The sequence below is a fragment of the Pipistrellus kuhlii genome, unplaced genomic scaffold (assembly GCF_014108245.1).
Source record: "Pipistrellus kuhlii isolate mPipKuh1 unplaced genomic scaffold, mPipKuh1.p scaffold_m20_p_3, whole genome shotgun sequence".
NCBI lineage: Eukaryota > Metazoa > Chordata > Mammalia > Chiroptera > Vespertilionidae > Pipistrellus > Pipistrellus kuhlii.
The window spans coordinates 29,850,199-29,875,960 of record NW_023425529.1 but is presented as its reverse complement, the minus strand read 5'-3'; the positions used below and the strand labels follow the sequence as shown (position 1 = coordinate 29,875,960).

General features: G+C 39.9%; 1 protein-coding gene across 13 annotated transcripts in view; it reads right to left on the bottom strand.

The window, feature by feature from the left end:
* The window catches only part of PPFIBP1 (PPFIA binding protein 1), a 169,445-nt gene that overhangs the window by 52,241 nt on the left and 91,442 nt on the right, over nt 1-25,762 (bottom strand). For 11 of the 13 annotated variants that reach the window (XM_036454645.2, XM_036454644.2, XM_036454647.2 and 8 more), the window contains 2 exons: nt 7,335-7,433; nt 913-1,118 (listed from right to left, as the gene is read on the bottom strand). In XM_036454645.2, coding sequence (XP_036310538.1) covers nt 913-1,118; nt 7,335-7,398 — 270 coding nt within the window. In that variant the 5' untranslated portion in view covers nt 7,399-7,433. Of the gene's footprint in view, nt 1-912; nt 1,119-7,334; nt 7,440-20,138; nt 20,158-25,762 lie in introns of those variants that run through there. The other 2 variants (XM_045587878.1, XM_036454656.2) reach the window with 2 other exon arrangements.

The window sequence follows — 25,762 nt, the reverse complement described above, 5'->3', positions numbered from 1 at the left end:
CACAAAGGAAAAAGTATAATAATAAGGTATCACGTATTACAAAAAAATAAAATATCTCCAACTGTTAAGTTTGTGTAGAGCCACCACCACTAAAAAACCGTCAGAAATGGGAGGCATGTTGGCTGGAACATGAGAACACTCGGCATGGGACTGGCTGGGGACACAAGTATTCGTGTCACATCATGTGAACATGTTTTAGCTTCAGGATGTAGTATTAAGGTAGCAGCAAACAGACCCAAAAATATATCTCAATCCTTTCATACAATGATCATTAGCTTTTATACTAACACAATTAACCAATAAGCCTATTAATGTAAATTCCTGAAAACTGAGTATTCTTTAAATACTTACAAAATAACACCCTTCCTATCTTTCCCCTTGAATCTGTGCTTGTGATATCCTTTGTCTAGAAAGAGTCCTCACTGTTCAGTGAAGACAAACATCATTTAAAAGCCCAATAATGCACTAACTTGTACACTGGAATTGAAATGACCACCATTAGCCACTAGATGGCACTTCATACCAAAGACTTGCTCTTTGAGAGTCTTGTCTATTTAGAATTGCCACTGGGTCCTTTTGACAGAAAACCGTCCAATAATACTGCTAAGCATCTATTATGTGCAAGGTTCCTTCTCTTATAGGACTATTTGTCCAAAGCCACGGTAGGTCATTCGGCCACAATCCAAAGGCTAGTCCACTTTTATGAGAATCATCAGGTGACTTGCTGGGCCTCCAAGAAATATACATAAATAGCCCTTTGTAAAAATAATCCTTAGAGTCAAAAGGGAATTGGGAGCTCTTTAGGGGAAACTTGGGTTGCCCTATATATTTTTTCTTCTTGCCCTAATTGGCTGTTCTATGTTCTAAATTTTGGAATAAGCAGCATGGGAGTTGCAACATGAAGAAATCTACCATTTGACTCTGAAGCCACTCGATGAGCGTTTCTGCGGTTGAATCTGGGATCTGACATCGCAGGCCTTCCTTCTCATCTGCTTCCATCATCTCCAACAATCCACGCAGGTCTTCCACAAGGTGCAGGGCTCGCAAGCTTCCCATGAACGGGGAGGTGGGGGACTGGCAATCAAAAATCCCATTGGAATATTCCAGGGCCTTAGAACCTAGGTTTAAAAAAAAAAAAAAATCAAAGAAAGCCACAGGATTTATGTTAGATAAGACACCAAAGCTGTAGGTGGCAAGCAAATCCAGCAGTCCAGTCACCGGGGGAGGGAGGAAATATGGAGGGATTGAGCAAAATCTCATGGATATAGACAACAGTGTGGTGATTGCCAGGGGAAGGTGAGAGATGGAGTGGGTATTGGGGTGATAAATGGCAATGGACAGAAACTTGACTTGGGGTGGTGAACACACAGCATGGTGTACAGATAATGTGTTGCAGAAGTGTGCACCTGAAATCTGATAATTCTATCTGATAATTGTGTCACCCCAATAAACCCAGTAAAAAGGAAACAAAAAGAAGGAAGAGATAATTGGATCACGTCCATCTCTCAGGCATAGTTATTTGTTGCCAAAATAAAAACAATATAACAGATGGTGAATATCAATGGTCAAATATCTAACAGGTGGGCCACCAACTGTGTGGTACAGTAAGAATATGGTGGGCTTCGGTGTAAACCCCGTGGTCAGCAAACTGTGGCTCGAGAGCCACATGCGGCTCTTTGGCCCCTTGAGTGTGGCTCTTCCACAAAATACCGTGGCCTGGGCGAGTCTATTTTGAAGAAGTGGCATTAGAAGAAGTTTAAGTTTAAAAAATTTGGCTTTCAAAAGAAATTTCAATCGTTGTACTGTTGATATTTGGCTCTGCTTACTAATGAGTTTGCCAACCACTGTGCTAACCTCACAAACATGGGGTTAAGAAGGCAGCAGATCAGTTCGCATGAGCCATGTATTACAAAAACCAAGAATGAATTTTAGGGACCGTAAAGGGTTTCATTTCCTAAAAATAAGCTACACCCTGAGGTGGAAATTGCAAAGCATAATTTCAAAGGCAAGAGGGCCAGCTCCCAGGTATTTGCCAGAACTTAATCTCTGAAAAAGTGCAATGAATTACATGTATATATTAGTAGGTGGATGTGCGAGCAAGTGTGTATCCACATTTCCGCCATGATTTTGCTTGCAGCCTCATATCAAATGCTCTTGCTAAAATTAGCTTTAAAAATAATTTTATAGCCATTGTTGTTTTCAATTAGTTTTATAAGAGAAAACATTCTGCTACTTAAATCCACACAACTGACCCACAGCCCATCTGAAAGCACTCGTCTAGACCTCTTCATCTCTTTGGTGTTTATGTTCTAATCTGTTAAATATACATACTGTCAAATATAAATGCAAACTTCACACTTAAATAGCAATAATTACAATATTTAGGCTATCGCCTCATAAATCTGAAAATCTTACAATTGGATGATACTTGAGAACCACTGTGTTAGCTGTCTCTCCAGTTGGCTGTCTGGCTTGATCAATTCTAACAACAAGGGAGAGACTCTCTCTACTAGTCCATTCCACTGAGCCTCCTAATACCGGATAGATGATCTGGACTCAAATCTGCCAAACTCTAACAATAGTTACCACCAATAGGCTAAACACAGTGCTAAAAGCTTCACATAACCCTCTCTATCAATTTCCTGTAAAGCTGAGATGAAGGGCTGTGGAATTAGCCAAAGACTGCTAGAGAGGTTCCTGAGGAAATATAATGAGTTCAATATTTTTTTAAAATACTGACATTGATGTGTCTATGAGATATTTCAGGGGAAATCCCTTACTGGCAGTAAGAGACAGAGATATGAAAGATAACAAAAGAATTGGGAAAGTAAGGAGATGTGAGTCACTTGTGCTAAAGTGAATGGTAAATTCAAGGAAACAGATTGGAACACTCTGGATACTGGGAAAAGCAGTAGCTTTCAAAGTGTGGTCCACAGACTGCCAGGAACCTCAATCAGAAGCCCAAGATGCTATCGGGACTTTTGACATCTTAAAGTAAAATTTAAGAATACTACTGGAATGGGAGTCCAGGCAAAATGGCAGAACAGGTGTCTGCTGTACTTACCTCTTCACATATGGCGATTAAGAATCTGAGAGGTATCTCAGCTGCTTAGGTTCCCCTATACCTAACATAAAATCTCCCCCTAACCACAATTCTGAAATAAACACAAACATTTTACCCTAACCCTAATGCTAATTCTAAACTCAGCTGTAATCCTAACCCTACCTTTAAACCTAGGCCTAACCCTAATCCTAACACCAACCCATGACCCAAAATTTAAAGCTAACCCTAAACCTAATACTGAACTCACCACGAACACTAAAACTAACCCTTATCTTAAATCTAACTCTAAATCTAACCTCATGCCTAACCCAAACTCTCAACCAAATCCTAACCTAAACATAATACTAAACCAGGAGGAGTTCCAATCAACATGGTGGTAGGTAGGTAGGTAGGTAGTGCACTCACCTCCTCCCATGACCACATAAAACTACAACAAAATTATAGAACAACCAACCTGGACAGCCACCTGCAAACTGGCTGAAGAGAAGCCCTGTCACTAAAGGATATAAAGAAGCCATCACATTGAGACTGATAGGAGGGGCGGAAATGTAGAACAGGCTGGCTGGACACCCACGGGTGTCGGTTGAAAATCCAGAGGGATATTTCAGCTGCAGAGGTACTCCCTGAGGAGTAAGGGGGTCTCAGTTCCACACAAGGCTTCCCAGCATGAAACATCAGTGCTGGGAAGAGGAGCCCACTTAACAGCTGGGTGAGTGTTAGAAACACAGGCATCTTCTTAAAGGGCCCACCCATGCAAAAAAATTCTTGCTGGCAGGCACTCACCTTGGGCTCTGGTGGAGAGACAGCAGCTTGGGAAGAGGGGGGCTCCAGAGACATACAGGGAGAAACTGGGTTGTGTGGCACTGCCGCCAAGGCCCATGTGCTGAGTCCTCCTCCCATAAGGCCAAATCTGTATCTGCATTAACCTGGTGAAGAGCCCACTCGTTCCACCTGACAACTCCCTGAGACCCTGCCCTGCCCAACTTGCACAAGCCCTAAGGCTCTTTCAACAGCAGCCACCTGAGTCCACATGACAGTCTTTCTTTAAAAACTCTCCAGGAATTCTTATCACACTCCAGGGGTGCCAGAGAAATACAGAGAGAAAGTGAGTTGTGTGTTTTTGAGAAAGGGCTGAAGGACAGCTACCATTGTTCCTGTGTTGAGCCCTAACTCTCACTTGGCCAAATCTGAACCTGTATTAGCCTGGTGAACTCCACCAACTCCACCCTGATGACTTCTGAGAGCCATCCTCTCACCCCCACTGTCCACAAAGGTCCCCAGGCCTCAGGCAGATGGTGGTTAGCCCCAGTGAGGTTTTTGCTGAGTGTCCTCAGGGTCAGCACTGGTGCCAAATATGAATCTGTATTAACTTGGGGAACACACCACTCACCCAACCCTGGTGACTCCCTGAGACCCTGCCTCACCAAGCTCACATACCACTGAAAGTTCTTTCAGCAGCCGAGCCTTAAAGGTAGCCAGAGGCAGTGGCAGGTCTCAGGATGCCTTGGGAACTTTTGCTGAACTGCCCTAGCTAGACCCAATACTGGTGGCAGCTGGCCTTGGTTCAGCTGGCCTTGGCCTTGCATGTACATCCAGATCCAATACAGACAGCCACCAACCACAGGTAGCCCAATTGCAGGCAGTGTCTAACACTGACCTGCACTGGATATCCTCACAAGAAGCCTTGGAATCAACACAGAGCACACCTAGTGGCTAGCTTCAGACCATAATGGAACACTACCAGATTAGCTGCACAGGTGGCATGCCCAAAGAGAAGTCAGCAGGCACCTCTGGGGACAAATCCTCCTCCCTGGGATCAACACTGCACAGCAGCATGTACACTGTGGTCATGGCCAATCTTCCTGCTAGTAAACCTGAGAGTCAATTGCACCTACTGAAGTCTCAATGGCAATCAAGTCTCCACTACAACAGGAAGGCACATACAACCCACACAAGGGATACTCCTGGAACACCTGGCTCAAATGGTCAGGGAGACTGTCCAATTTGGCCCCTCAGAACACATACTACATAAGGCCATCCCATGAAGAATGGAAGATGTAGCAGGTGTATATAATACATAGAAACAAACACTAAGAGACAGCCAACATGGGGAGACTAAGAAACATGTCACAAATAAAAGAACAAGGGAAATATTTAGAAAAAGAACTAAATCAAAGAGAGGCAAGCAAGCTACCACATCTAGAGTTTAAAACACTGGTTTTTAAGGATGCTCAAGGAACTTAGTGAGAACCTCTACAAAGAGAGTAAGCATAAAAAAGAATATAAAAAGCATAAAAAAGAACCAGTCAGGAATGAAGAATTCACTAGAAAGAATCAACAGCAGATTAGATGGAGCAGAGGATCAAATCAGTGATTTGGAAGTCAAGGTGGCAAAAAACACCCACCCAAACAAAGATATTTAAAGTACCTCTGGGACAATGTCAAGCATAAAAACATTTGTATCATAAGGGTATCAGAAAGCAGACAGAAAGAGCAAAGAATTGAGACCCTAACTGAAAAAATGACTAAAAACTTCCCTAACATAATGAAGAAAATAGACATACAGGTTGAGGTTAAGTAATCCTATACAATATTGGGAACAAATATACTATCAAATTATTTGTTGTTTTTCTGAGATTCAAATAAAAAATAAAAAAAGAAAGAAACAAGACAAATCACATATAAACAATCTAACCTTACACCTAAAGGAATTAGAAAAACAGTAACAAACACAACCCAAAGTGAATAGAAGGAAGGAAATAATAAAAATCAGGGTGGAAATAAACAAAATAGACTCTAAAAAAAATACAAAAGATTAATGAAACCAAGAGCTGGTTCTTTGAAAACCTTTAATAATACTCATTAAAAAAAAACAGACAGGACCCAAATAAATAAAACCAGAAAACTTAGGCAGTGAACTCTCTGTCACTGTTCTTAGTAATATTTTTCTCTGATATATCTCCTTGGGAAACAAAAGAAAAAAAAATAAACAAATGGAACTCACTGCAAAAGAAACAAAACAAATAACAAAATGAAAATAAAATCTACTGAATGGAAAAAGATATTTGCCAATAATCCATCTGATAAGGGGTTTATATCCAAAATTTTTTAAAAATTCATACACCTTAACACCAAAAAACCAGACTATCCAGTTTAAAAAATGGGCAGGGGATATGATAGACATTTCTCCAAAGAGGATACAAAGATGACCAATAGACATATGAAACGATGCTCAATGTCACTAACCAGAGAAATTAAATTAAATTAAAACCACAATGAACTATGACCTCACACATGTCAGAATTGCTATCATCTATAAATCAACAATGAGCAAATGTCGGTGAGGATGTGAAGGAAATGGAACCTCCCTACCCTGTTGGTGGGATGCAAATTGGTGCAGCCACTATGGAAAACAGTGTGGAGGTTCCTTAAAAATAGAATTACCTACGACCCATCAGTTACACTTACTTGATATACAATATATATCTGAAAAAATCCAGAGCACTAATTAAATTCAACTCCTATGTTCATTGCAGCAGTATTTACAATAGCCAAGATATGGAAGCAATCCTAGTGCCCATCAATAGATATTGGATAAAGAAGATATGACACATCTATACAATCGAATATTACTCAGGCATAAAAAAAAAAGAATGAAGTTTTACCATTTGTGACAACATTAATTGACCTTATTAGGCTAAGTAAAATATGTCGGTAAGAGAAAAACAATACCATATGATTTCACTTATATGTGGACTCCAAAGAACATAATACATCATCAAACAAAACAGAAACAGACTCATAGTTACAGAAAACAGACTGCTGGTTGCCAGAGGAGAGAGGATTAGGGAGATTGGGTGAAAAAGATGAAGAGATTAAGTACAGATTTGTAGTTACTAAATAGTCATGGAGATGTAAAGTATAGTATAGGGAATACAGTCAATAATAACTAGGTATGGTGCCAAATGATTACTAGAATTATCGACAGATCACTTAAATTACATAATCATCTGACCACTGTGCTATACACCTGAAACTAACATAACATAATACTGAATGTCAACACTAATTGAACATTTTTGGGGGGAAAAATTAAAATTCTGGATGAAACTGGCAAAGAGGGTCAAGGATAAACGATGGGGGCCCTAAAGGCATTGGAGAGAGCCAATAAGTGAAAATAGGAAAGTGAAAAGGTAATAAAACAGCCAATGAAAAAGCCAAGAGAGCAGAATAAATAGCATGATCCCATATGTCAGAGGATGCACATTACCTGCTATAATGCCATCCATCTGCTCCAGCGCCGCAGCCAACATGTCACTTGCATCACTCATCATTTTGTTATTTGTGGAGGGCAAATTCCAACCTGGATCTGAAAAAATAATGATGTTATCATGACATCCTTTAAATGACTCATGCTTCCTGGCAGGGTTGATCATTCAACTCCAAATGATAACTCCCCCTGGCAGGCGAAGAGGGAGAATTTCTGAAGTAGTAGACCTGAATTAATTGGAACATTTAACGAGCTGCGGCCAACCATCGCTTACTACACTGAGAGACCACATGCTATACCTGTATCAGTTAATAAAACAAGACTCAGTTCTTGCACTCAAGGTGTTTAAAGTGAAGATTGCTTTCCATGCCACCCTCTGTAGAGCTCTAGGTCTCCATGAGGGGTATCAGGCCTGGCTGTGGAGCCTTGCTCGGGGCACTGAGGAATGCTGGGTAGACTAGAACTTCCTGCCTCCCTGTTCCAGCCCAAACCAATCTCTATTCTCTTAATTTGCCCCCTTTTTCCTGTATGAGAATTACCATAAGACATGTGTAAGAAAGTGGTTCTCATTGTGTGCATATATGGTAAACACATACACACATCGACTGCTATTGTTGAATGTAACAATAGCTACCATGCATCAAGTGTCTACCATGGTCCCTATACATTTACATAAATTATCCACAATCCTTTATCATAACAGTAACCCTATAAAACAGATACATCCATCTTTGTTTTACAAATGAAATCAGAGATGTTTGCTGATTTTTGCAAGGAAACATGTCACGTAAATACATCAAAGACCAGTTTTTTAGCCTAGGTCTAATTTCAACAATATTATATTTGCTTAACTGATTCTGTAGCTGAAAGATAGGTTTATGCTAAAATTGTCACAGGCTACTCATTCTTTTACCTATTCAAAAAACTGACTGAACTTACAGCCTTGCAAGAAATTTGGTTAAAGCAGAAAAAAGCCAAATTATATGTTTTTCAATATTAATTAATGTATTTCAGGTACCAGACTAAGTATGCATACAAATTTTCCCAGTAGGCTAAATAAGGCTTCTGCGACTTTGCAGATGGGACATGAAGGGTCTGCTGTTTAATAGAAACCTTTGCCCTTTGTTTCCAAGCAGCCAGATCTCACTTACCACTTTATTTATTTATTTTTATTGATTTTTTTTATTTATTTATTTTTTTTACAGAGAAGAAGAGAGAGGGATAAAGAGTTAGAAACATGAATGAGAGAGAATCATCCATCAGCTGTCCCCTGCATAACCCCTACTGGGGATGTGACTGCAACCAAGTTACATGCCCCGACCGGAACCTTTCAGTCCGCAGGCCGACGCTCTATCCACTGAGCCAAACCGGTTTCGGCTACCACTTTATCTTTATAAACACATTTACAGTTTTGATAAAAAGCTTGTTGGATCAATTCTATGTACATTCATTTTAATAATAAGCCATCTAATCACTGTGAAATATTACTTTTTTTTAATAGTTTTTATAGATTTCATCTAAGCATTTCCCAGAACTTTACCTCAGAAGGTATAAAGTATCTCTACCATGTTATGTGGAAATACTACAGCACAAAAATGCCCAAGGTGTGCATTTACAGTTACCAGAATTCAGGTGGTTAACAAGCTAGGTTTGAGCCTAGGTAGTTCTCAAAAACGTACTTGCACATTCAGCTAATCCAGCGAGGTGGGGCACAGATTTAATAATCACACTTCAGGCTGGAAAATTTAAAACATGAAAACTGAGAACATGAAGGATTAAGCCAAACAGCCTTCAGTCCTTTACTTTCATAAAATTAAGTGGTTTGCATTACCTTCATTTTAAAAGCGCTTCAAAGTGCTCTAGATAAGATGAGATATATAGAAAGGAACACATGTCAGTTCAGCAATAAACATGGGAAATGCTAATAAAACCAAGTAACGCTCACAATGAAAAACTCTCACTGCCCCACCAATTTATAAAAACAAGGATTGATTTTCTTTGCTAGCAACTATGATTTGTGTAGGGCACGAAACACTTCCAAGTATGACAGGTAATTATCTACTTCTCTGTTCTGTCCAGAACCTTTCAAATACTATGACACGGAGGTGTAAGAATCAAGGCCATAATTTTCAAAGCAGTAAAGAACCAATTAAAAAAAAAAATTCCAATTCTTTAGAGACCAATCCTTTGTGTAATAACATAAAACTATGATGACAATATTTCACTGTTAAAAAAAACCTTATAAATATTTACTCTTGATCTCTATATTTATCACATAATACGCTACTTATAACAGTAAGGGGAGGACAGACAGAAAACGTAATAAATATGCACGTATTATAGAAAAAGTGGGTGATAGCTAAAGTGTATAGGTTTACTTTTGTTGTTGTTGTTAATCCTCACTCGAGGATATTTTCCATTGATTTTTAGAGAGTGAAGAGATGGGGATGGGGGAAATAGAGAGAGAGAGGGGGAGAGAGAGAGAGAGAGAGAGAGAGAGAGAGAGAGAGAGAGAGAGAGAGAGAGAGAGAGAGACATTGATGTGAGAGAGACACAGTCATTGGTTGCCTCCTGCATATGCCCTGAAGGGTATGTGCCCTTGACCAGAATCGGGACCCTTCAGTTCATATCCACTGAGTCAAACCTGTTAGGGCAGGATTACTGTTAAGGGTGGTGAAAATGTAACCATCTTGACCTAATTCAATTTATAGAACAAAACACTTAAATGCAAAATATACATTTCAAGTCCAAGTTATATTTACCATGATGGGCCATGTACGCAAGGGCCACAAAATAAGTCTCAATAAATTCCAAATGGGCTTTAAAGGATTACAGTGAAGAATGAGAACAGAAGCCTGAAGTGGTGAAGCACTAAGAATAGAATTTCCATTATATATTAAAACTCAGACTTGCCAATGGCCTGAGGTATTTTAGAGTCAGCCTGAGTGAGCATCTGTGTTGATAAAGCTATGCCAACTGTCATGAATGGGTCAAAGTATTGTCAAAAATAGAAAGGCTAAATAAAAAGACCAGAAAATACCATACTCTTAAAAAGATTGTCCTATATCCTCAAAAACACATCTGAGAGGAAAATTCCCCTGGGTGTTCTCACATACTTAATGCAATGGAATGTTGTTCCAATACAATGAAATATTACTACACAATAAAAAAGACTGAACTGTTGATACATGCAACAGTTTGTTGAGCAAAAGAAGCCAGACATGAATGACTATGTACTACTGTATGATTCCTTTTCTATGAAATTCAAGAATGGGCAATCTATGGTGATAAAAAGTAGAATAATAGTTATCTGTAGGAAGTGGTAAATGATTAAAGGAGGTACTGGGGAACTTCCTGTTTAATAAGTCGATTGAGGTGTTGGTTACACCAGTTTATACATTTGTCAAATTCATCAAACTACACATTTAAGATGTGTGCATTTCAATATATGGAAATGTCATCTCAAATATTAAAAGCTAGGAATGAAGATGATTTTAGAAATTAAAAATGAAATTGTATTTTTTAAAATCAACTAAATAAGTAAATGAATTAATATAATGGAGGAAAAGCATGGATTTATAGTGATAATACATCACAAATCAAAGATAATGAATAATCCAAGTACAGATCCAAGGTCCAAAAATAAGAGACAGAATAACCAGGTCCTTTTGTTCTAATTCTGATTATAATTTGGTCTTTTGGGTGGACAAAACCATTTAGAAAATTAAAACTTCAACATCCAATGATTCTCAGGGAATAGCAAAATGATTTCTGTGTTCTAAATAACTAATATACGTATACTTCTTTGAATGACTTGCTGAAGGAAAAGGCACCGGAAAATACAACCACCACAACAAAGGAATTTGGTTTGAGTTAAAGGTCAGAGTTCAAACCTAAGAAAACACTTACTTGTGTAATGTGAACAGAGAAGACGAGCTCTGTTTGTAGGAGTCCTCAATCTGGTGGTTTCCTGTTCCCATGGCTTAATTAAAAATAAGTTTAGAATAGTCTTAGTAAAGCAAGAACTTGGAAATAATATTCATATTTTAGAGTAAGGGACAAAAAGAGACCCAACAGAAGCAAGTTTGGGGTATATTTCAAGCTTGGGTAGGACCCATTTAGAGCAGACTTGAATGGGGTAAAATACCAGGGAAAGTTCCAGCAATGGGTGTGGTGGCTAAAAGTTTGGCAGGAAAAAACACAAGTTTTTGCAGAGTTGCTGACTAACTGATGTTTTAGGTCGGGCTAGCTGCCCAGTGTCCGTGAAGAAAGTCAGGCTGTGAGAAAATTACAAAGTTTGTTTTAAACTCTCGCTTTCTTGAGAATGACATTTGTCCTAGCTTTCTTCTCAGCTTTCCTTAGGTAGAATGTTTAGGCTTGAAAGAGAACTTCTAATTTTGTGCCGTGAGATGGATACAGTTCACTGAGATTAAGACTAAAGAGAGAAAAAATCCTTAATTGAAAGAGAGACTGTCCATGCAGTGGGGAATGGAGAGGGGGATAGGGGACACCTGTAATATGGTCAACAATAAAAAATAAACATAAAAAATAAACTAAAGTAATCCTTAACGAGACCAATAAGCCGATGGCATTTTGAAAAAAAGAAAAATGGAAGAGCATGTTTACACCCATTCCACTAGGCTGGTGAAGCACCAAAATCACATGGTTATTATAAAAACAGTATATTTTCATATAAATCACCCACAGGTTTCTCACCAATTTTCCCCCAAAGATGCTCACTAGGGATGTTATATCAATTACACAATGGGTTCCAATGTATGCAGCAACACAATCTTAGGAAAGATAAAATGTCTTAAAAACGGAAAGACCAACAGGTAGTAGGAAGGACCATCAGTGGTTATCAAGCTGTGGTTCCTGGACCCACAGCAGCATCACCTGGGAGTTAGTCAGAATGTACATCCTTGGGCCCACCAGCCTGGGTTTTACAAGCTGTTCATGTGATTCTAGAGCACACTCCATCACAGGACTTTCCTCCTGGGACACACGCCCCACCCAGATGAGGCTGGAACTGGCTACCAAGGTAAACAAGGGCAGAGCTACTCTCCACAGCCCCCGCTTCTTACTTTGATCCAAGAATCACAGCTCTGAAGAGGCAATTATGTTTTAACCTGAAAAACACTCCCTTTAAACTTCCACTAAGTCCTGATGTCTGCAACATGTTAGGATTCTTAAGCAATCCTCCTTGCGTTCTGGTTGTCTGCTTTGTATCTGTCATCACATACTTTCTCCTCCCCACTGTGTTAGTCCAAATCCTTTCACCTTCAATCTGTTCTAACATCCCGGGAAAATCAATTCAAAGTCACGTGAAAAAGAAAACATGGTAAGAAGCGGGGATCAAGGGACAGGCCAAGTGCTGAAAACAAAAAGGATGGGGATGTTAGCAGCAGGGGTGATATCTAATATTATAGCACATTAAAAAATTTGCCAAACTGTAAAATAAGTAAAATATCCTACAATATATAATAAAAGGCTAATATGCAAATTGTTCCCTCGACTAGGAGTTGGACCAGGAGTTCAACCCGGAGTTTGACCAGGGGATGGGGCCAGCTAGCCAAAAGCCTGTGGCCTTTACCCTCAACCAGCCTCACCCCCAATCGACCCTATTGGGGTGGGCCAGCTGGACACCACCACTGCACGAATTCGTGCACCAGGCCGCTAGTTGATGATATAACTGGGAATTTGAACACTGACTGTATTTGGTGTTATTAAGGAATTATTTTAATTTTGACGTTTTAATAGTTCTTTTTGTAAAAGCTCATACTTTTATTTTTTATTTAAAATATACTTTATTGATTTTTTACAGAGGAAAGGAGAGGGATAAGAGCCAGAAACATCGACGAGAAAGAAACATCCACCAGCTGCCTCTTGCACACCCCCCACTGGGGATGCACCCATAACCAATGTACATGCCCGACCGGAATCGAACCCAGGACCTTTCAGCCCCCAGGCCGATGCTCTACCACTGAGCCAAACTGGTTTCGGCAAAGCTCTGACTTTTAGAGATGATTAGTAAAATATTTATGAATTAAATAATATAATATGTGGAATTTTCTTTGAAATAATAAGAAGGGGAATAGGATGAAGATATAGATGAAATAAGATTAGCCATGCTTTGATCATGGTTGAAGGTGAGTGATAAGTATATGGAGTAACATTATCCTATTCTACAATAAAAAACAAACTGTAATATGGACACCTGTAATATGGTCAACAATAAAAAACAAACTTAAAAAATAAAGTAATCCTTAACTAGACCAATAAGCTGATGGCATTAAAAAAAAAAGAAAAATGAGAGAATCCAAGATGGCTGCACAGGTAAACACCTAGCCGCAGCCGTACACAACAATTTCAATAACATACAACTAAAATATAAAATGGACATTACCCAGAACTACAGGAAAATTGACTGACTGGAAATTCTACAACGAGAAGCAAGGAGAAAACCAGAAGGAAGTGCAGAGGAGCTGAAAAGACTAAGGTACAGAAACACGCGGCACGAGCAGAGAGGACGGAGCCAGAGAGGAAGGGGGGCAGATTGCCTGGCTGGCGTTCCCTAGTGGGAAGGAGATAAAAGCTCCGACTGTGCTGGGCCCCAGTTCCGACTGCTCTGAACCCCAGTTCTAGGCCAGACCCCAGGGACCCAGGCTCATCCAGAGGGAACTGGGCTGTAAGGCAGAACCCCGGGGGGGGGGGGGGGCAGCGAAAGAAGGTCCCGGCAGTGAGCACATTGCGCACAGAGAAGGGACAGTTGGCTGTGCCTCAGGATTGGCCTGGCGGGAAGGAGACAGGGGCTTCAGACTGCTCTAAACGCCACCTCCAATCCCACTTCCAACTGAAATGAAGTCCAGTTTCAGGCTCATTGGGGGAGAGCCTAGACTGTTTGGTAGCAGGTGAAAATCGAGGGCACCTTTCTCTCAGAGGTGCTTGCAACCAGTACTGAAGGACCCTGAGACTCAGGAGTCGCATAGGGCGGGGCTGATGGAAGCCAAGCCTGTAGGCTCCACCCTGAAACTCTGCCCCATCAGGGAAGCTGCGAAAATGCGACAACGAAATAGATCACAAACTAAAGAAATGGAGGACAAAAAGCGACTGGATATAGAGTTCAAATCTACACTTATAAGGTTTTTCAAGAATTTCCTAGAAAAGATCGATAAGACCTATGAGGATATGAAAAGGGATCAACTAGAATTAATAAGGAATCAACAAGAAATGATAAGGGATCAACAAGAAATAAAGAATACATTGTCTGAAATAAAAAAATATTATACAGAGTCCTAAAAACAGATTGGAAGATCGCAAGAATCAAGTCAAAGATTTGGAACAGAAAGAGCCAGAAGACACTCCTCCGCAGAAGCAAGAAGACAAGAGAATCCAGAAAGTTGAAGATAATGTAAAAAAACCTCTGGGACAACTTCAAGCGAACCAACATGAGAATTATGGGGGTCCCAGAAGATGAGAGAGAGCAAGATATCAAAAACATACTGAAAGAAATAGTGACAGAAAACTTCCCCCACCTGGTGAAAGAATTAGACTTATAAGTCCAGGAAGCGCACAGAACTCCAAACAAAAGGAATCCAAAGAGGACCACACCAAGACAAATCATAATTAAAATTCCAAGAGCAAAAGACAAAGAGAGAATATTAAAAGCAGCAAGAGCAAAGCAGGTAGTTACCTATAAAAGAGCACCTATACGAATGTCAGCTGATTTCTCAACAGAAACCATGCAGGCCAGACGGGAATGGCAAGAAATATTCAAGGTGATGAATAGTAAGAACCTACAGCCAAAGATAATCTACCCAGCAAAGCTATCACTCAGAATCGAAGGCCAGATAAAGAGCTTCACTAATAAAAAAAAGCTAAAGGAGTCCATCACCACCAAACCAGAATTATATGAATTGCTGAAGGGGGTTCTTCCAGAAGAGAAAGTAAATAAAGATAAAAATTATGAACAACAAATACGTAACTATCAACAAGTGAATCTAAAAACCAAGGGAATAAAAAAAAATCTGATGAACAATATTAATTGTTGAATATAATACAATAGAATCAGAGGTATGGAAGGGGAGTGAACTGACGATTCTTGGGGAAAAGGGGAGAGGGGGATGTGGGAAGAGACTGAACATAAACTGTGCACCTATGGATGAGGACAATGGGGGGTGGGGAAAGGGCAGAGGGTGGGATGGGAACCTGGTGGAGGAGAGCAATGGTGGGGGGGGGGGGAGAAACATTTGTAATAATATGAATAAAAATTTATTTAAAAATAAAAGTAAAATAAAAATAAAAAAATAAAAATGAAAGAACATGTTTGCACCCATTCCACTAGGTTGGTGAAGTGCCAAAATCATATGGTCATTATAAAACCAATATATTTTCATATAAATCACCCACAGGTGTTTCATATATTTGAGATTTTCCATAATAAAATATTACTTTTTTCCATTCATATCTTTAGACAACAGGATTGTCAAACACCCTTCATCATGATATGTTGTCTTAAGTATTTTCACTTTTTTCTATCATAACTTCAAACATACCAAAGGCTCAGCAAATATTTACAAACCAAATAAGAAAATACTTGTTATACTAACCACCTGCATAAACACAAACACACTCAGAAAACAGAAGAGCCTCTCACAGAGAACTGTAAGGCAGACCATAAGAAAGGGGAGTATAAATGACTGTGTATTAGTAGAAGTTACTTCTCTTGCTCACTAACATAAAGAGCAACAAAATTGCTGGGGCAAAGCTGGGAAGTGCTGAAATAAATGAAGCAGCAAGGGAAGATAAAAGGAAATGAGCTTTTCATCTGCACGCTATTAATATTTAGAGATGACAACCAGAAAGGATGAATACAAAGGTTCATACAATAAACCAAGATCCTTTACTTTTTGGATAAGAGGACGTTGCTGCTATTTGAAAAACTGGTATGTATTAAATATCAGTAAGTCTGACGATACTGTGATAAATGGAAAGAATGCCCCATGTCTCCCTAGCTAGTGTTGTTGGTACTATGTCTTCACGAAGTTCTAAATTTGTCTAAGGTAACTCAGGAAGTAAGATATGAGGCCAAAACTCATGTTCCCAGGTGTGCTTCTCACTGAAGTCAGTAGGTATTAATCACACAGCTCGTTTGCCCTGACTAGGATGACCAGCCTCCAACAAGAGCCTTCATTTAACAGTATCTGTCTCCTTGATTAAGCTGTGAGCTCCATGAAAACAGAGGCTGTTTGTGATCTCTGATCCCTGGACCTCATGTGGAGAACATCAAAGGCTTGCAGCGTGGTGCTCTGCTCCAAGGGACACACACACACAAACTCTCTCGCGCTCTCTCTCTCTCTCTCTCTCTCTCTCTCTCTCTCTCTCTCTCTCTGTGTGTGTGTGTGTGTGTGTGTGTGTGTTTTATGTCATAACTGTTCCAACCCTCACAGTCCCTGTTTTGGCTCACAGTATGACCTCCCTCTTAACTGCATAAACCAGAAACCTATCTCCTCATCTTAACTTTTAAGATAAATGTGGATAAATTTGTTCATTGCTCTTGGTACCCTTCCTATCTATAATCTCACAGGGCGAATTTTTACACTGTTCAAGACTGTGGTGAGCCAAATTCACTGTGCTACTTCGGAACGATGTGATTCCTAAGGGTTTGCAAACTTAGCTCCCAATATAGTGGAGGAGTATCAGGAGGCCTGAGCAGGCTGTAACTTCTGATCTTTCAAACACTCTAACCCTAACCCCCACCCATCTCTTCTCTGTTCTTTAAAAAAATCTATAGACTCCATCTGGCTCCTAGTATCCTACCCATGTCTACCAATCCAGGCTCCACTGGCTAAGAGATAAGCAGTTCTGGGATGTGGGACCTAGACTGAAGTCAGGGGTACAGAACAGCTACTCCAGGCTCTGGAAAGGAGGGGAAGGACAAACTGCCTATCTACGAGCAGCCTCTACAGGAGTGTTTTATAAGTCATGGGTCATGACCCTAAGATTAGAAGGAAATGAAGTAAACTTTGTAGAGTGCCATCTTCATTTATTTAGCAAAATAGACAACATCAGAGTGTCTTACAGGAAAAAAAGGTTAAGTACTGTTCTGTGAAACGTTTGATTCGATTATGTACACACATCTGCATGCAGTAAGTATGGCAGGCCTACCCCGTGCCGGGCACTAGGGATAGAAGAGTGAAGACAACAAGCAGAAAAAGAAAACTGTTCCTGCCTTCTATGTACCTGCCATCCCAGTGATTCAGAATGTGCGTGTACATGTGGGCGTGGATATATATGTATTGCAGCATCATACCAGAAAGTATATCTTACACTGGGTCAAAAGCATTGGAGAAAGGCTGCTGTAAAGTCATGCTATTTAAAAGGTGGTCTGTGAGCTAGTGTTCATCCACCCACCGGTGCTGGTCCACCATGTGATAAGTCCAGAAACTGTAAGTATTTAGAATATTTTATAGCAACCTGACCTTCCTGTGATATCCAATTTTTCTGACCTAGCCATTTTTTAAAGTTGGATTTTACAGAAAGAATCACTCCATGATAGATTGAAAAACAAAACAAGCCTAGGTGGGGTGGCGCAGTGGTTGAGTGTCGACCTGTGATCCTGGAGGTCATGGTTCGATTCTTAATCAGGGCACATGCCTGGGTTGTGGGCTAAATCCCCAGTGTGGTACCAATCCCCAGTGTGGGATGTGCACGAGGCAGCTGATCCATGATTATTCCTCATCATCTATCTATCCATTCCTCCTTGCCTGCCTTCCTCCCTTTCTCTCTCCCTCCCTCCTCCCCCTTCCTCTCTGAAGTCAATAAAAAAGAAAGAAAAGACAAAAGAAAAACAAAACAAAAAACTGGTCCTTCAGCAGAGATGGCTGGAGAAGCACTGCTCGGGAGACCCCTGCATGTGTGTACTGGGAGTAAGAGTGTGCACAAGCACTGGGATTGGACACTGCAGCCACCGACCATGGATGGAGAGAGAAGGGGCAATGCAGGGAGCGAGAGCGCTCCAAGAACTAGGGAGTGTGGTTCAGATTTGTTCTCTCTGCACACATGCCAAGTGATAAAAACAATGAAATGGTAAGGAGAAAACTGTTAGCACTGATATGGATGACATTCCATTAAAGTCAGAAGAAGTAAAACAAAGATTTTTAGTTGTATAAAATTAACAGCAATGGCAGTCATATACACTGAGTGGCCAGATTATTATGATGTCTGAACGCTTAATAATCTGGCCACTCAGTGTATATCCTATATAATAAAAGGCTAATATGCAAATTATCTCCTTGACAAGGAGTTCGACCAGCAGGCAGGCTGGCCAACTGCCCATGTCCCCTTCCCCTGGCCAGACCCCACCTATGCACAAATTAATGCACTGGGCCTCTAATACACTCACACACACACACACACACACACACACACACACTAAGTGGCCAGATTATTATGCATTCAGAGATCATAATAATCTGGCCACTCAGTGTATTTGAACTACTTATACATCTAATTAAAATGCAGCACAGTACAATTTCTGATCACTTTGTTTCAATTACAGCAATAAAGGCTACATATTTTGCACTGAATTTTCATCACTTGTCATTCACGCAACATAGCCCAAAGCATGTGATATTTGAGTGGAAGAATTTTGCCAGCATACCAAACTGTCTGGGAAGAGTGAGAAAAACTGTGGGCGAGGGGACCGTTTTGTGGAGGAATAAGACTTTATAATGATTTTAAAAATGAAGCTGTCTGTCTAGTGGGTAATTTCTGTTGCTTTCTCTTTCCACTGGGTGTTAGTTACACTCGTGGCTGTGCAGTAAGTGGAATGCCAATGTTTTTTGCTTTTACAGCATATGTACTTCTGGCCACCATCAGCAGTAGAGATATGTTCTCAGCTGTTGGGGCAGGACGGGACAAAATAAAAGCCAAGCCCTGAAATAATCCAGTGGAAAGTACAAAATACATCCTTAACATTGTCATTCACTATTAAAGTCTTAAAAGACATGGAAATTCTGTACAATTAATGAGCACAGACCCAGGTAATCATGGGTAACAATGCTTCTCAAGTCATTTATATTTCAGTTCTGAATGGCTGGCCCTGGCTGCAGGAGATGTGCTTAAGGGAAGGACAATGAGAACCAGGAAAACAAGGCCACAAATTATTTCCCAATCCAGGCAGTGGCAAACTGCAGCCCACAGGCCAAATCTGGAGTTATAGTAAGAGTTTCCAGGTGAAAACAGCCCATACAAAGGCCCAGGGGGAGGGAGGACTTTATGTACTTGGTAATGAGGGAGGGAGGGAGGAGAAGGGGAGAATTTACATAGAGTGAAATGCACAGGTCTTAACTGTACAATTTGATGAGTTCTGATGAATGCGCACACCTATGTAACGCATATCAACATTCGGATCACCTTGTGTATATTTGGGTAGAAAAGCTAAAGTGTTTGGGAACAAGAAATGACTCAAGGGCTGTGGCCTACTCCACAGAATGATGGAATGGTCCTTTACTGATGCAACTGACTACTCAGCCCCAACCCCAGGCATAGCAAGTACTTCCTCCATCCACGGTAGAAAGGAAGCAAGAAGAATTACAAAATTGTCATCCACGGAAAGTCATCCCCTGCCATCCTGTACAGTAAAACATAATGAAATGGCTGGATCTTGTCCGTGAAAGCTGTATGTCAAACCCATTATCACAAACACCATGACAAACTCTTCATAGCTCCTTACAAACAAAATGAAACTCGATTATCAGGCACCATGTGGAGCCATTGCTTATCTCTACCAGATTACTGTACCTGGCGAGGGAAAAGGTGTGTCTCTGGAAAATGGGCTACCTTAACTCGGGTCCATGGGATGCTGTCTCTATCACAACGGACTTTTAAAGAATGAAGGTACCACTTTTAATCACTTCTATGCCAAGCTTGGCTCAAGACGTGGTGACCGCAAAGGTTTGATGAATAAATTAATAACCACCAACAAAATTAATCAACAAACATGCTAGGTAGTACTGCTTATGAAACAATAGTGCATTAATGGGCTTGTTGGTTCTTTTTTTTTTTTTTTTTTTCTTAAGGTATTATATGTGTACAGATCTTACCAATTCCCTCCCTTCCATACATGCCCTCCCTCCTCAGTTTTACGTCCATTGATTATGCTTATATGCATGCATACAAGTCTTTCGGTTGATCTCTTATCTCCTCCATATCTCTCTCCCCTCCCCACTGTAATTTGACATTCTGTTTGTTGCTTTACTGTCTCTGTATCTATCTTTTTGTTCATCGGTTTATAATGTTCCTTATTATCTATAAATGAATGAGATCATGTGGTGTTTTTCTTTCATTGACTAGCTTATTTCACTCAGCATAATGTTCTCCAATTCTATCCACGTTGCTGCAAATGATAAGATTTCCTTCTTTTTTATGGCAGCATAGTATTCCATTGTGTAAATGTACCATAGTTTTTTGATCCAATCATCTGCTGACAGGCACCTAGGCTGTTTCCAAATCCTAGCTATTGTAAATTGTGCTGCTATGAACACAGGGGTGCATATATCCTTTTTGATTGGTGTTTCTAGTTTCTTGGGATATATTCCTAGGAGTGAGATTACTGGGTCAAATGGGAGTTCCGTTTTCAGTTTGTTGAGGAAACTCCATACTGTTCTCCACAGTGGTTGCATCCATAGGCAGCAAAATCTCAGACATATGCCAAAAGAACTTCTTCACTGATACTGCCCCTAGGGCAATGGAAGCTAAAGAGAAAATAAACAAATGGGACTACATCAAAATAAAAAGCTTTTTTACAGCAAAAGAAACCATCAACAAAACATATTTGCAAATGTTATCACTGATAAAGGTTTAATTTCCAACATCTACAGACAGCTTATACAAGTTAATAAAAGGAAGATAAATGATCCAATTGTTGGTTCTTTTAAGTCTTAGATCATCAACCTAGATTTTGTTTTCACTTGAATTAAAGTCCCAGTATCCCACAGCTTTTAGGAGAGGAGGAGAGGGAATATGGGGGGTGAGGGGGAGCAGAAGAAAAGCAGAGCCAGTAAAAACGTTGCATCATTTTGGCATGAATATGAAAGTTTGCTTTTATTCTACTGATATGCTGAATGACTGGGGCAGGACTACCAAATAGCCAATGTAACCAGGACTTCCCATATTTTACAGTATCTGGTAGGACTAGCGCTTCAGGACGACATGGATAAACTTGTTCATATGCATATATTCAATATTTATCATTTGCCTAGCAGGTGCCAGAAACTATTCTAGGCACTGAGGAGTTTTCATTCCAGTGACCATCTGCCAATTTCTGTATTTGTCCTCCAATAAAGTCCATCTCATGGACCTGATTACGTGAGACCACCTGCAAGAGACATAGCTTTCCTAGCCAAGGATAGCTAGCATCTGTCTTGTTTTCAAGTGGCACCCCCAAAGTTGGATATTCTAAGTGGTGGGGGCACAGATTCTACTTAACATGGTACTTGCTTGAATTTAAAAACAGACGAGGGAATTGGCTTTTACATTTTTGCTGCTTATACCATATGCATTGAATGTCTGTGAGTTATCATATTCTCAGGATCCCTCAAGTCCTACCTTCTGTTAAAAAGTAATTTAGTATTAAAGGTGTATTTTTCCTTATGAAACTTCTTGCTATGTCTTGATTCAGCTGTACCAAGCACTGCTGGAGAAAGTGGGACTGGCTCCACTTCAAATGCCTGATATCTCACTTCAACCTTGACTAAGCACTTAATGTTACTCAACAATCCCTTTATTCATCATTAGTTTCCTCCCTATCACATTCCTTATAATGGCTGTCTCTAAAAATTCCTATAAACTCTCCCCTAATGTATTCCTATTCGTGCAGACCCTTAATCTCAGTAGATTATTTCTTAGCCTACCATACAAAGAATCCTGAGAACTCTCCTCTAGCTAAAAGTTCTATGTACAGCCCTAGCTGGTTTAGCTCAATAGATAGAGCGTCAGCCTGTGGACTGAAGAATCTCAGGTTCGATTCATTTTAAGGACACATGCCCAGGTTGTGGGCTCAATCCCCAGTAGGGGACATGCAAGAGGTAGCCGATCAATGATTCTCTCTCTTCATTGGTGTTTCTCTCTCTCTCTCCTCTCTCTTCTTCTCTGAAATAAATAAAAATATATATTTTTAAAAAATTCTATGTACACTTACTTGCCTATTCCAGGATCACAGTCTTCTGTCAAGAAAAAAATTTTCATCCTTGTTCTTGATCTCATCCCAACCTTTTAAACAATGACTCCCTCATTCTTTTATATCTTCAATCACAAATTAATCCTCAGTTTCCTTCTCTTCGATAAATAATATGTTGAAAATCTTTTGGCCCTAAAATTCCCAGCCAAAAACAAAAAACAACTCCCAAATCCTTCTCTTCACCCTTTGTAAGTTACAGATCTAGCTCTGACTCTTCACAATTACACCTTAAAAGGAGCGATCCTCACATACTATTTCTCCTGATCCCTTCTGCAATTGGGGAGATCCTATCACCAAAACAATGCCATCAAAGATCATCATCACTTGAAGAGGTCGAATGGCTGCAAAGTGGCAGAGAAGAGATTCAAACAAAAACAGAACTATGACATCACCCTAAATGTGCATCAACAGGGTTTCCAAAACGTGTAGAATTGAATCCATATTATTTTGTAAATAAGGCCAAAAAATTGCATTGAAACAATTCCACAGCTATCATCTCATACCTGTGAAAATTCTTCTAGGCAACAAAACAAGAAGGACTACACAAATAAAAAAAAAAAAATAAAAAACAAAAAAAAAAAAAAAAAAAAAGGAAAAAAAAGGTTTTGCAAACAAACGAAATCATCAAAAAATGAAAAAGCAACCGATGGAATGGAAGAAAATATATGCAAATTATATATCTGATGAAGGGTTAGTATCCAAATACATTTTAAAAATATTCATATACCTCAACAGCAAGTAAACAACTTGATAAAAAAAAATGGGCAGAGGTTCTCAATAGGCATTTTTTTAAAGAAGACATGTGGGTGACAACTCATACTTGAAAGGATGCCCAACATCACTAATCATCAGGAAAATGCAAATGAAAACCACAGTGCGCTATCATCCATACCTGTGAAAAGTACTTATCAAAAGACAAAAAGTAACATGATGGTGAGGTAACAGAGAAAAGGGGGCCCCTGTGCCCAGTGGGTGGGAATGTAAAAGATACAGCCACCATGAAAAGCAGAATAGAGGTTCCTCAAACAATTAAAAATAGAATTACATATGATCCAGCAATTCCACTTCTGGATATTTATCTGAAAACAACCAAAACACCAACTCCAAAGTAATATGCAACCCTGTGTTCATCGCAGCACTATTTACAATAGCTAATAAATGAACACAATCTGCAATGTTTATTTTGCCATAAAAAGAATTAAATTTTGTCATTTATAACTACATCAGTGGACACTGAGGGCACTATGCTAAGTGAAATAAGACAGACAAAGACAAATCTCATACGTTCTCACTTATATGTGGAATCTAAACAAACAAATAAATAAATACAAACAGGCTCATAGATATAGAAAATAAACTGGCATTTGCCAGAGGTGGGGGGGCAGGGGAAGGAGAAGAATAATGATGGCAAGATGGGTAAAGAAGGTCAAAAGGTACTTCCAGTTATAAAAGAAAGAGGTCCTGGAGATGTATATCATGTGGCCATAGTTAAGAACCCTGTGTTACATATTGGAAAGGCATTAACAGAGTAAAACTTTAAAGCTTTTTCTTTTTTAAAAAAATTCTTTAAAATGTTACTCAAGTTTTTGTCACAAGAAAAAATAGTTTTGTAACTAAGTTAACTTCACGTATAATGGTGATCATTTCCCAATATATACAAATATCAAATTATGTTTTACACTTGAAACTAATAAAATGTTGTATGTCAATTTTACCGGAAAAAAAAAAAAAAGGAAGGGGGGTGAAAAACAAACAAATGGCACTGAAAACAAAGAAACATTCATCAGAGTATAAGAAAAATTCCATAGGATATTAGTGCAATTCAAGAGTGACAGAAATCCCTTATGTCCTCCCTCAATTTCTACCCTATAAGTCAGAGCACAGGATTGTAAACTTTTCTTTGTAGTAATTATTTTACTAGGTGTACCGGTTAATAATGCAGATTTTGTAATCAAAGAAAACATGGCAATTTCAAGAGAAGCATCAAAAGTGCTTCATTCAAAGTAATGTCCATCGCTAGCTACACATTTCCCCATGTTTCAGGCAATTTGTGGATACCATCCCAATAGAAGTTTTCTTGTTTTGAGGCAAACCATTCAGAGACCCCATTTTCCACTTCTTCGTACGTTCTGAAGTGCTGCTCAGAAAGTGCATGTGCCATCCATTGGAACAAGTGGTAATCTGAAGGAGCAAGGTCTGGTGAACACAGACATATACTTCTCAGGCAAGATTTTTAACGTGTCTTGAACTGGTTTTGAAGTGTGTGATGGTGCGTCATCATGAAGCAAAATTACTTTGTCACGTTTTCTGAAACATTCTGGTCATTCACAATCAAAGCTTGGTTCACATTGATTATTTGTTGTCAGTAGCAATCAGTATTAACTGTTTCACCTGGTTTAAGAAGCTCATAATACACCACACCTTCCTGGTCCCACCAAATGCAGAGCATTGTCTTCTTTCTGAAGCGATTTGGCCTTGCAGTCAATGTTGAGAGTTGGCCTGGATCAGCCCATGATTTTGTGTATTTGGGATTCTCAAAATAAATCCACTTTTCATCACCAGTCACAATTCGATGCAAAACAAGACTTTCTTTCACACCATTGAAGCAACATTTTACTGATGAATGTTCAGTTTTCCATTTGTCTTTCATTCAATTGATGTGGCACCCATTTTCCTTCCTTTAAAATCTTTCCCATTGCTGGAGAATCCAAGATGGCTGCACAGGCAAACACCTAGCCGCAGCCGCACACAACAATTTCAATAAAATACAACTAAAATATAAAATGGACATTACCCAGAACTACAGGAAAGTCGACTGACTGGAAATTCTACAACGAGAAGCAAGGAGAAAACCAGCGCGGAGGAGCTGTAAAAGCCTAAGGTACGGAGACACGCGGCGTGCGGAGAGGACGGAGCCAGAGAGGAGGCTGAGTGCCTGGCTGGTGTTCCCTAGTGGGAAGGAGATAAAAGCTCCGACTGTGCTGGGCCCAGCTTCAACTGCTCTGAACCCCAGTTCTAGGCCAGACCCCAGGGACCCAGGCTCATCCATAGGAAGCTGGGCTGTAAGGCGGAACCCCGGGGGAGCTGCGAAAGGAGGTTCCGGAGGCGTGCACATTGTGCACAGAGAAGGAATGGTTGGCTGTGCAGCGGGATTGCCCTGGCGGGAAGGCGACAGGTGCTCCAGACT